At 53.1% G+C, this 11,053-nt stretch overlaps 6 protein-coding genes across 6 annotated transcripts; 3 read left to right on the top strand and 3 right to left on the bottom strand.

Moving 5' to 3' along the window:
• Positions 1–477: 477 nt before the first annotated feature.
• Positions 478–1,885, top strand: COCMIDRAFT_83528 (uncharacterized protein; the record flags this gene model as incomplete). Its single annotated transcript, XM_007685481.1, has 2 exons — positions 478–1,120; positions 1,188–1,885. 2 exons carry the CDS (start codon positions 478–480, stop codon positions 1,883–1,885), a joined length of 1,341 nt encoding a protein of 446 aa, XP_007683671.1.
• Positions 1,886–2,332: 447 nt separating this feature from the next.
• On the bottom strand, positions 2,333–3,710 carry COCMIDRAFT_83728 (uncharacterized protein; the record flags this gene model as incomplete). The annotated part of the gene is made up of 2 exons (XM_007685480.1): positions 2,333–3,043; positions 3,108–3,710. The coding sequence occupies 2 exons, from the start codon at positions 3,708–3,710 to the stop codon at positions 2,333–2,335; spliced, it is 1,314 nt and encodes a 437-aa protein (XP_007683670.1).
• A 366-nt stretch (positions 3,711–4,076) lies between these two features.
• On the top strand, positions 4,077–5,239 carry COCMIDRAFT_83555 (uncharacterized protein; the record flags this gene model as incomplete). The annotated part of the gene is made up of 2 exons (XM_007685479.1): positions 4,077–4,240; positions 4,339–5,239. 2 exons carry the CDS (start codon positions 4,077–4,079, stop codon positions 5,237–5,239), a joined length of 1,065 nt encoding a protein of 354 aa, XP_007683669.1.
• Positions 5,240–5,343: 104 nt separating this feature from the next.
• COCMIDRAFT_1424 (uncharacterized protein) lies at positions 5,344–6,306 on the bottom strand (the record flags this gene model as incomplete). The annotated part of the gene is made up of 4 exons (XM_007685413.1): positions 5,344–5,564; positions 5,651–5,981; positions 6,047–6,162; positions 6,219–6,306. 4 exons carry the CDS (start codon positions 6,304–6,306, stop codon positions 5,344–5,346), a joined length of 756 nt encoding a protein of 251 aa, XP_007683603.1.
• Positions 6,307–6,907: 601 nt separating this feature from the next.
• On the bottom strand, positions 6,908–7,333 carry COCMIDRAFT_83605 (uncharacterized protein; the record flags this gene model as incomplete). Its single annotated transcript, XM_007685478.1, has 2 exons — positions 6,908–7,103; positions 7,170–7,333. 2 exons carry the CDS (start codon positions 7,331–7,333, stop codon positions 6,908–6,910), a joined length of 360 nt encoding a protein of 119 aa, XP_007683668.1.
• A 1,279-nt stretch (positions 7,334–8,612) lies between these two features.
• COCMIDRAFT_22570 (uncharacterized protein) lies at positions 8,613–10,640 on the top strand (the record flags this gene model as incomplete). Its single annotated transcript, XM_007685440.1, has 2 exons — positions 8,613–8,621; positions 8,922–10,640. The coding sequence occupies 2 exons, from the start codon at positions 8,613–8,615 to the stop codon at positions 10,638–10,640; spliced, it is 1,728 nt and encodes a 575-aa protein (XP_007683630.1).
• Positions 10,641–11,053: the final 413 nt, after the last annotated feature.

The following is an 11,053-nucleotide window of genomic DNA, read 5'->3' as shown; positions in this document are numbered from 1 at the left end:
CGGGCGGCATCCAGCATCAGCATAAGGACTAAAATGATTGTGATAATGCACTATGATGGTTTCCTAATAGCATTGCAAGTTGGTGCAGTATGTGTTTTCCTCCGAGGTAGCATGCGAAGGAGGAGATTGAATCGGGCGGGTTTGAGGTGTGCTTATAGGTGACCTTGTTAGGCTGTTCAGTGTCAACTCCGCAGGACCCCCGAGCTCTGACCTCACGCTCTCCACGACTGCGAGCCGTCCCATCAACCCACGCCCCGCACAAGACCCGCTGCATCTCCCCGTCATCAGAGAACAATAGTGGCTACTCCTGCGACTTGGGTTATCTATTTATATAAGCGCGCAGGTCTCTCCGTCGCTGTCCCTCGCTCGGTATTCATCTCGGCCGTGGGCACGCGCATCTGTCCCACTGCGCGACCAACTCGCAACGCGCACATCACCACGCATTGAGCGCCACCACGGCGCGTCTCCACCGCCATCATGGCAGGTACGATACGGCCGAATGAAATGAATGCCGCGACGACGCCGACTCTGTCCTCGGGCACCTTGCCCAACCTCATGACCCTGCAGACGGACCTCAGCAAGAAGCCCAGTGTACCACGAAGCCCGCGCGTAGATGTCGAACCTCTATATGCCGCTGTTAAGGGCGCTATCAGCGACACCGACTGGACAGTCTACAAGAAAACCCTCTCCTACTTTCTCCTCGGCAATCTCAACCAGGAAGAACTCTCCCAGAAGCTATCCAAGATCTTGACCACGCCCGCCCTTGAACACGCGCACAATGCCCTCTTCACAGCCATCTATGCGAACATATGGCGCGATCCGCCAGAAGCTGGTATCGCAAGTTGGGTCAGCAGTAGCGATAAACCGACGAGCGGGACGGTCAAGGGGACAGGGGATGAGAGCGAGAAGCGGCTAAAACATGAAGTTATGCAACTAAGTCGCAGGGAGAGGAAGAGATTAAAGGGCATACCAGCGGGCGAGAGCCCGTTGAGTACAGGCTTAGAGGGGGGGCTGAGTGTGGGCATGACAGGTCCGGTACAGGAATATGTTGACGCCAGACGAGCGAAGCAGCTGGACATTGGACCTAGTAGCAACCAAGGCGGCGGATTCGCAAAGACAAGTACGTATCATGATATTTCATCGTCATCACGAAAAATTGTTGTCTTCGCACACTGACACTGCTACAGACTGGGAACTCGAAATCCGCAAGCGCTACACATCCGCCCTATACGTTGAAACCCACGAATTCCCCACCGCTATGACAATATCCTACCGCCTCCTCCCCATCTGCTACGAATACGGGCTCCCCCAAGGCCACACCGCCGACTGCCCCGACTACCTAAACATCGCAACCGAAACCTACATCAAAGAAGCCCTCGCCAACCTCCTCGGCAAAGTCTGCAGCAACGGCCCCGGCTACGTCCGCACGGGCGACTTCAAAAAGAAGCAAGCACGCGAAGAACGACTCGCGGAAAAGGGCGAGCTTATGCGTGGTCCCGCGGGCGAACTCCCCATCGAAGCTGAGGAGCGCCGGAAAAGAAGACCACTTTGCACAGAAGATTTACGACTTGCTCTTGAACTCGGCGATGGGTATCTCGGTCAAACGCCGTTTATCGCAGGCTCTATCTTGCATAGTCGCTTCTTGGATACCGAGGGTATCGAAGATCTTTACGATAACACGTCTTCTTCTAAGCCGCTGACGAACGGACACACCAATGGCGATGCTGCTAAACTCTCCTTTGCGCCTGAAACATGGACTGTGGATTTTGGAGATGCGATGATGGTGGATGAGGAGGTGGGGTTGCATTGGCAGGGTGGCAGTGTGCAGGATATGGGGGATTTGGATGAGACATTGGAGGATATATTGAATCTTGGGGATTTGTGAGCGGTTTGTTGATTTCTGCATGAAAGAGATGGAGAGGGTCGTGGGGGTATTGCAAGATGATGGGATTTTTTTCAAAGTGCATGATGCATGGTATATGGGCGTTTGCTTTGGTCCTTTGGTAAAAGGCGGGAGTTGAGCATTTTGGTGTTTGAGTCGGTGTTTGTGTACATGGGATTATGATACCCTATCTCTTTTTTTTCTGAATGTTATTTATTGTTTGAAGAGATTCTTTGGGAGAAAGAATGGTGTGTGGCGTTTGATGTCTTGCAGCAAATAATATTCCATATTACCATTTTTCAGTTCTATCTAGTACTACTCGGTACCATGCTTCGTTTGATAAACAGTCTCGTACTAATCATACGAAAGCAAGAAATCCCATTGAATACACCCTACACTTCCCTATCCCCATCTAGTCCACCTCAAGCCCTTCATCCTCTCACACTCAACTCAATCACCCTCTTTCCCCTTGCTCTTCTCAGCCCACACCGGTTCCCCATCCCCATTAAACTCCGCCCAAGCAAAAAACCCACACCTCTCCTTCCCCGGCACAAACCCCGCATGACACATCCACATATAGCGGCCCCTCGACTCCCTCCTCCTCATCGCGCACCTCAGCACCGTCGGCACCCCACATCTGCACCTCGGGGTGTACTTTGGATGCAAACTCTCCCTGTACCAGCGATAGGTAACATTAATCCTTTTATTCCCCGCCAGCGGATGCGGATCGATCGCCTGGGCGGGCGCGATACTATGTTTCCACTCCTCCTGCATCTCTGCGTGCATTACTAGTAAGGAGTTATGCGGGAGATGGATACTGATTTGGCCTTGGGCATCGCCCATCTCTCCGTCTGACGAGGAGTCGTCTTGCGCAACGATTCTCCGCACGCGAAATTCGCGGGCGACGCCTAGGCTCAGGCTGCCGATTACGGGGCGGGGACCGAGGTAGGTGAGTTGGTCGGCGTGGTAGCCGACGCTTTGGTGGGGGCCGTCGTAGCAGTTTACAAAGGCGGTGTTTGGGTGCCAGGGGTGAGGGGATTGGTGGGGGAGTTTTTGGGCATTGGGGTAGAAAGTGCGGATTCGACGTTGGATTTCGGTGTTTACGGTGTGTTGGACGGCGGGGAGGGCGGCGAGGAGGGAGGGGGGGCTTTGACGGACGTTCTGGAGGTTGTCAATATGTATATTGAGGAAAAGATGCGATGGAGGAGATTAATTGAGAACGTACATCTATTTGTCGCCCGTCGTAGACATATTCCGTCTTTTGTCTTTCGACTTCTTCGAGACTATTGACGTAGAATGCGTATGTATGTGGACTCTGGACTACTCTATCGAAGAGCTTGAATTCAAACCGTTGGTATGTGGATGATTCCGCGAGTAACTCCACGAGTAGTGCATCGGCTTGTTTCGTTGGGAGAAAGTTGTGGATAATGGAGCATGGTGTATGTGTTTCAATGTCTTCTGGGCTATACAGAAACAGTGTTTTGCCTTTTTTCACTACAGACTTCTTCGCCAACGTGCCGTTTGGCGGGGCAATCCGGTACGAGGTCAATGACGATTGATATCCGACTGTGGTTGTTGCAGGCCGCTTTCTCACAGGCGATCTCGAAGATTGTGCCAGGTACTCTGATGCCTGCTCGACTGATCCGTCTGCTGCGAGCAGGGCTTCAAGCAGAGCTGCTTCATCAATGTCTGCATGTAAAGATGCCAATATCGCCAGTTTGAAATCCGTTGATTCCTCCTCTTCCCCGGACTCCACACGCATACTCGCAACCGCAGGCTTCACCACCCCCTCATCCCGCTTCCTCTTGCGCGTCACAAACGCGTCCATCTCTTTCCTGTAAAACACACGGTACGGTCCTCATGACGAAACAAGCCGCATCCAGCGATTGGTAGTACCAGACGCAAGTGGCGAATAGTCTCCAGGCTACAAACGCGAAGTCACGGGAACAAAAAAAGGGTCCCCTGCTACCCGAAGCCAGCCAGCCCCGCCATGAGCTACACTCGCGCCTCGGCCATAGTAGAGCACCACCCGCACTCGTCATCCGCGAAACCATGCATGCAGCACATCACCCCCCAGCTTCACTTCTTTCTCCGTCGCGCAAAGATGCGCCACATGCTGCCCAATTTGCACGCGCCATAGTCTGACCATTCTCTCTCTCTCTCTCGTTTTTGACTCTCTCACTTAGCCGCCAACATGCTTGAGTTCCGCACCCAGGGCTTCAACGGCTACTCGGTCAAGTACAGCCCATTCTTTGATTCGCGCATCGCAGTCGCCACGTCTGCGAACTTTGGGCTGGTGGGGAATGGACGGCTGTATATTCTTGGTTTGACAGCTAACGGCATAGTCGCTGAGAAATGGTATGTCTTCCCTTTCTGCTTTACTCATACATATGTATATATGTGTCGTGTGTGTACACACAGGCTCTTTCACATGCTAACCACATCACACCACTTAGGTTCGACACCCAAGACTCCCTCTTCGACAGCACCTGGTCCGAATCGCACGAAAACCAACTCCTAACTGCCGGCGGCGACGGCTCCGTCAAACTCTTCGACATCAATGTCCCCACGTACCCCATCGCCTCATGGCAAGAGCACGCGCGCGAAGTCTTCGCCGTCCACTGGAACCTCGTCGCAAAAGACACCTTCCTCTCATCCTCCTGGGACGGCACAATCAAAATCTGGAACCCCAATGCCAACGCCAGCATCACCACGCTACCCACACATTCCTGCACGTATTCCGCGGCGTTTAGCCCGCACAATCCCAGTGTACTCAGCAGCGTGAGTTCAGATAGCCATTTACGAGTATTCGACCTGCGCACCCCGGCGAGTGCGAGTAACCATCTCACAATGAGTCTGCCAATCCACCAGCCGCCCAAGGCGCGCATGGGGACTGCAGCGTCCGTCGGCATTGCGCCCGCAGAAGCACTAACGCACGACTGGAATAAGTACCGCGACACGATTGTTGCAACGGCGGGCGTCGATCGCGTTATCCGCACGTTTGATATTCGCATGCCGCAGCAAGGCCCCATTGCCGTGCTGCCTGGACACGAGTATGCGGTTAGGAGGTTGAGTTGGAGTCCCCATCTCTCGGATATACTGCTCAGTGCTAGTTACGACATGACGTGTCGGGTGTGGACGGATGGTAGCGCCATGGGTGTGGGGAGTGTCAAGCAGGAGAATATGCTTGAGGACCCCATGTTTTATGGGGGAGGCAGGGAGATGGGGAGGATGGGGCGACACACGGAGTTTGTGACTGGGGTGGATTGGTGTTTGTTTGGGGCGGAGGGTTGGTGTGCGAGTACCGGGTGGGATGAGAGAGTGCTTGTGTGGGATTGTAGAGCTGTTATGCAATAAATTCATCAATTGTTACAGGCGAAAGGCGGTGTTTCTGAGGTAGAGGCGATGCAGAAGCTGCGTAGTTGTATGATGAATGTGTAGTGAGTTGTGAATGTTACACCTCATGCATCTCGCCCCCTCTTGACATACTCATCCATCCAAAACACCGCCTGGAAAAACGCCTGTTCCTTTGCGAACCTCTCGTGATCATTTGCCAAATCTCCCTTTGTAGCGAATCCATGCTCGACTTGGGAGTACAGAAATATCTGATAAGGCACCTTTATCTCTTTAAGAATATCTTCTGTGAGATGGCGCTTTGCAGCAGGGAAAATATCATCATTTTCTGTTTCACGCATCTTAGCACTCGAACCTCTTTCTCAAGATCATCTATATGATACAAGGGGGAAGGAGAGGGGGGGTTTGTCTTACCTGCAGCAGCAATACTGAACGGCCGCGCCACACCCCTTACTTCCTCGGCCTCGACGAAACTCGGGTGCGCGACGAATCCCGCGTCCAGACCCCCTTCTTTCAACAACCTGCACACGTATTTGCCGCCGAAACAGTAGCCTACGCCGCCGAGTCGCTTGACGCCAAGCTCGCTGCGGAGATGCTTGATTACGGCTTCGTAGATGGGGTCGACGGTGGGTGGGCGCGGCATGGTGTTTTCGACCCAGTCCAGCAAGTTGAATGAAGGGGGCATGGGGAAGCGGATGTGGATGCCGTTGAAGACGTCTGGGATGACGACGAGGTAGCCGTTGGCCTGGTTGTTTGTTTGTTTGTTTAGCATTGAAAGACGCCAATTATATGTGTGTAGAAGAAACATACGGCGAATTGATCGGCTATGAGCTGGGTGTTGGGAAAGTCCATGCCTAGGGCGTCTGTCATGAGTACAATGGCATTTTCGGTGCTGCCGTCTTCGGGATAGGTAAAGTATGCGCGGACTTTTTGTTGATTAGTCTTGAGGGATTGATGGTCATGCAATGAGGAATTGGTTTACTGTTGCCGATTTGTTTGACACTGCCTTTGGGTGTGCCTTCATGCTTGACGCCGATAATACAGCATTTGCCCATTGGATTTGATGCCATTGTGATGCGTGTTTGTGACTAGAAAATTATAAAACAAAAAGAAGTGACGGTATCTCTGACGAATGTGAAGAATGTGCAGAATGAGCAAATATTTATATGACTGTTATCATCGTTGCTCGCCTTGGGTGCCAAACTAGGCTATGGGAGGCTTTGATCCGGATACCCGCAGTGGAGCGTGTAGCCATGAGTGACTAGGACTTCACGCCGGAAGGTACGCTTGCCGTTGATTCCCGTTCCGAATCCTGGATATGCCTGAGGTTGGATGATTTTAATTGGACGGATCCAGTCTTCCTCGGTTAATATGCTCCAAGGCAAGCAGGCAGACAGGCGTACGTCATATGTGGTTGCGAATAGGACGGTTGCCTCACTGCAAAGAAACTGGGAAGAAGACTGTGTAGGTATTTATGCTCATTATTTGACTATCGTAACTTTCGTAACCGAAAAAAAAACTTCTGTGAGGCATCTTGGACGTAGAGAGAAAAACTAGTGTTCATGACGCTTTTGTGCTGGCGTGTGTCAGCTCCGATATGGCATTCACAACGCATGTTTGCACCAGAGGCTTACATCTTGAGATTCATCGTATTCATTAAATAGAAACCAATTAGTGCCTGACCCGGCTGACACTTCTCCTGGTAATGCGTTCGTCGACGTAGCTGTCGCGTGGGTCTATATAGCTTGTTCTGGGCGTCCTGCGCTCAACATCTGTCACGCGGCGCCTCGACACGCTCCTTGCGCGAGTGGTGCTGCGACGTGGCTCCTCATAGTACTCGATGACTCGAGGTCGTGACCGTGATCTCCTGTATCAGATTGTCAGATTCTGGTGAGGCTAGTCACTGTAACGAATGGGAAATCTAGGTACCTACCTGTACTCAACGTAGCGACCATCGTCACTGATACTCTCTGTACGGCGCCATTCACGTGGCAAGCGCATGACACCGGCTGGCGGGTGTGAAGTGAAGTTTCCGCGTCGTGGAGGTGGCTCGATGACAGTGCGGCCACGCGTTTCATAAGTCCTCATGATACACATTGTGCTTGATTGATTATGGTGTCGTGATGGTATCTTGGTGGTAGATGAGTAAGTTGGCCGTGGGTGATGTTGAGGAGCGAGCGACACAAGTGTGCTTGGGGAAGCGATTGACAGATTTATAAGGCGTGTATAATTTGGGGAATGGAGCAGCAGAGTAATGTAGTAATACGATATAAATGTACACGGTAGTAAGCAGACGGTGCTCGAGGACACACAGTAAAATGACGTGCGCCAAGATACGCAGCCTGGGAAACTATTCCAAGGTTGTTGAGTCTGGTCGGTCTGGTCGGTCTGGCCAAATTGACCAGCCTCTTCTCCTCGCTGCACATGTACTCAGACACGGACATGGCATGGGTGGATCTAAGCGGTCTGGTCAGATTGCCTGGCATAATGCTGGTTCTGGCTTCAGCAACAGTGTGCGGGCTGTCATGGTCAGTGTCTCGTCGACGTCACCCGACGCGTCGTCGATGGCATAACCCGGCATTCTAGCCTGGTATGCACATAAGCAACTACTGCAGTTGGGAGAGAAACTATCTACGCTTTGGGCCTGTGATGCGTGATGATAATGATGATACAGAGGACAATGTAGTATATTATGTATAAGCTGTATTAACACTACGGGGCCTTTCTCACAATGCTTTAGCTCATGCAATAAACACTTAGCTGGATCAAAATATTAATCCTTTCATTTAAAGTAGGTGCTGGGAACGCGCTTCTTGACAGCGTCTGTCCCAGTACATTTTGCAAAGTAGATGAAACCACGTAGGTAAATGTCCCGTCTACAATGATTGTCATTGCCCGGCAAGCATGGTCCTTTGCACTCATTACATCTCCCTCTCTACTTTCAGAAACAGGTGATGAAATAGGAAGGCTGTTAGATTAGAGCTGTACTTGGTGATACGGTTACGGTCATGTGATGACGGAGTGATTGGTTGGAGCTGCTAGAGACCCCAGCTTCATTGAATGTAGTCACGTGATGAAACGGCCTTTGCAAATATACGCAGCTAGGGGGGTTCTCGACATCTAGCTAGAAAACAGTACGCTGTTTCGTCTAGCGAGAAGAAACTCTGTATGAGTCAATTCGGCGCCAAGCATATATTATTCGTGATATAAAGTCAATGAAGGAGGGTGAGGGGCGCGTGCATAGCCCTCAGGCTGAGTTGACAGCTGCACCCCCACCTGCCCCGCTACTCGCGGCTGGTCGACGCTTGAAACGTACCCAAGCACGTACGTTGGCGGTGACGAGGCAGAAGCCACCGCTGGCAATGTGATAGTGCCCATGTCCATTGTGAGAGAGAAACTCTGTCTTCTGCCGTCTTCATCCTCGCCATTGTCTCGCCAGCATTGCCTGTAGCAGCACATCGCCCGCCATGTCCCTCGTCTCAGGTACGCAGTACTCACATGCAGTGCAACACACCCGCTAATAAGCTTCCACTACCGCAGACGCCATATGGGCTGCCTCGCCTACAACCACGCGCGGACAGGCCACGCCCCTCTCATCCGACCCAAAGGGCGAGCGCATCGCCTATGCGGCATGTTTTGATCTTGCTCTCGCTCATGCGCTGCGAAGCTAATTGAGTGCTTACAGTCGGGCAAATCCATCTTTCTGCGATCCATTGACGATCCCGCCGTCAGCAAGCAGTACACCCAACACACCACACAGACAACCGTCGCCCGCTTCTCGCCCTCGGGCTTCTATGTCGCCAGCGGAGATGTGTCGGGCATGGTCAGGGTCTGGGATTGCGCCGGCGAGGGTGCAACAAAGGGCGAATACCCCATCATCGCCGGCCGCATCAACGACCTGGCCTGGGACGGTGACTCGCAGCGCATCATTGCCGTAGGCGACGGCAAGGAGCGCTTCGGCCACTGCATCACCGCTGACAGCGGTAACAGCGTGGGCGAGATCTCGGGCCATTCGTCGCAAATCAACTGTGTCTCCATCCGCCAGCAGCGCCCCCTACGCGCAGCCACCGGCTCCGACGACACAAGCCTCGTCTTCTACCACGGTGCTCCCTTCAAGTTCAACACTAGCCTGCGCGGGCAACACAACCGCTTCGTTTTCGGCACCGCCTTCTCGCCCGATGGCTCCGTATTCGCCAGTGTGGGCGCCGACAAGCGCATCTGGCTATACGACGGCAAGACTGGCGAGGCCAAGAACCAGATCGGTGAGGGAGTTCATACCGGTAGTATCTTTGGCATCTCCTGGTCCAAGGACTCGAATAGGTTCGTCACTGCTAGTGCTGACCAGACGGTACGCATCTGGGATCCCGAAGCCGGCAAGGCGATCCAGACGTGGAGGATGGGTGACGAAGGCGTTGTCAGTGTGCCTGACCAGCAGGTCGGCGTAGTCTGGCCCACGGGCCGCAGCGATGGTCTGATTGTCAGCGTCGATCTGGACGGGAACCTGAACTACCTCGTCGATGGCAACCCCAAGCCAACTCGCGTTATTCGGGGCCACCAGAAGAACATCACATCAGCTGCCATAGCAGGTTCGACCTTCGCCACCGGCAGCTACGAGGGGCGCGTTCTTGCATGGGACACGACAACAGGACTGGCCGACAAGGTCGACGGCGCAGCCCATACCAGCTATGTCGCTGGCATCACTACATCCGACAGCAGTAGCGGAAAGGAGCTCTACAGTGTCGGCTGGGACGACACCTTACGCTCCATTTCGGCACCAGAGAAGATCTTTACTGGAGAAGCGCATGACCTCAAGTTCCAGCCTAAGGGCGTTGCTGCGACATCCAGCACGGTGCTCATCCCTTCATCCGATGCCATTGCCGTCTACTCCAAGGGCACTCAAGTCAGCTCACTAGCAGTCAAGTACACGCCTACATCCATCGCCGCGCACGGAACTACTGTAGCCGTAGGTGGAGATGATAAGCTTGTGCACATCTACACGCTTTCAGGCACCGAGCTCAAGGACACCGAGACGGTTTTGCGCCGCGCCACTTCGCCCATCTCCGCGCTTGCCTTCTCGCAGTCAGGTAGCAAGCTTGCCGTCGGTGCAGCCAACGGCAAGATATATGCGTATGATGCAAGCGCAAGCTGGAATCTCATCACGGACAGATGGAGTGCCCACACTGCACGCATCACTTGCTTGGCTTGGGACGAGAGCGAAAAGTACGCAGCAAGTGGCAGTTTGGATACTAACGTCATGGTCTGGAGTACCGAGGATCCCGGTAAGCGTATCAAGGCTCTTAACGCCCACAAAGACGGTGTCAACGGTGTGGCATGGGAAAAGGCGACCAGGGTCATCTCAGCCGGCGGAGATGCAAGTGTCAAAGTCTGGACTGTCAAGGCATAAGTAGTTGCGCCATTACTTTGTCAAAAGATGCGGGCGGAAATCCGGCCAGGAATCTAAGCACACCCGGGTCGGTGATTGATCATGTTCTAGATGATGTGTTCAAGGCGGATTAACCTGCCTTTTTGAAGGACGCTCTGATACGGAGAGTGAAGCGGGAGATGTGGGTAGATGGCGGGGTTGAGGGCCCTTGCCCTTTGCGCTACTTGAATATACGTACGTAGTCTGATGGCCTATCATCTACATTCTCCACCCTCTCTTGTTCAATGCATGTTCCTTCTTCAGTCCGTGTCAGATTGCACGTTCGTGCCTGCGTATGGCTGGATAGTGGATGCGGCTGCTCAGCCGCTGTGCTACTCGTCAACGTAACGGCTCGTTTTATACTACAGCTGTCGACTGACTGTGACAGGCGCCAG

This window comes from Bipolaris oryzae, assembly GCF_000523455.1.
Source record: "Bipolaris oryzae ATCC 44560 unplaced genomic scaffold scaffold_10, whole genome shotgun sequence".
Classification (NCBI taxonomy): Eukaryota; Fungi; Ascomycota; class Dothideomycetes; order Pleosporales; family Pleosporaceae; genus Bipolaris; species Bipolaris oryzae.
This window is presented reverse-complemented; position numbering and strand designations above follow the sequence as displayed.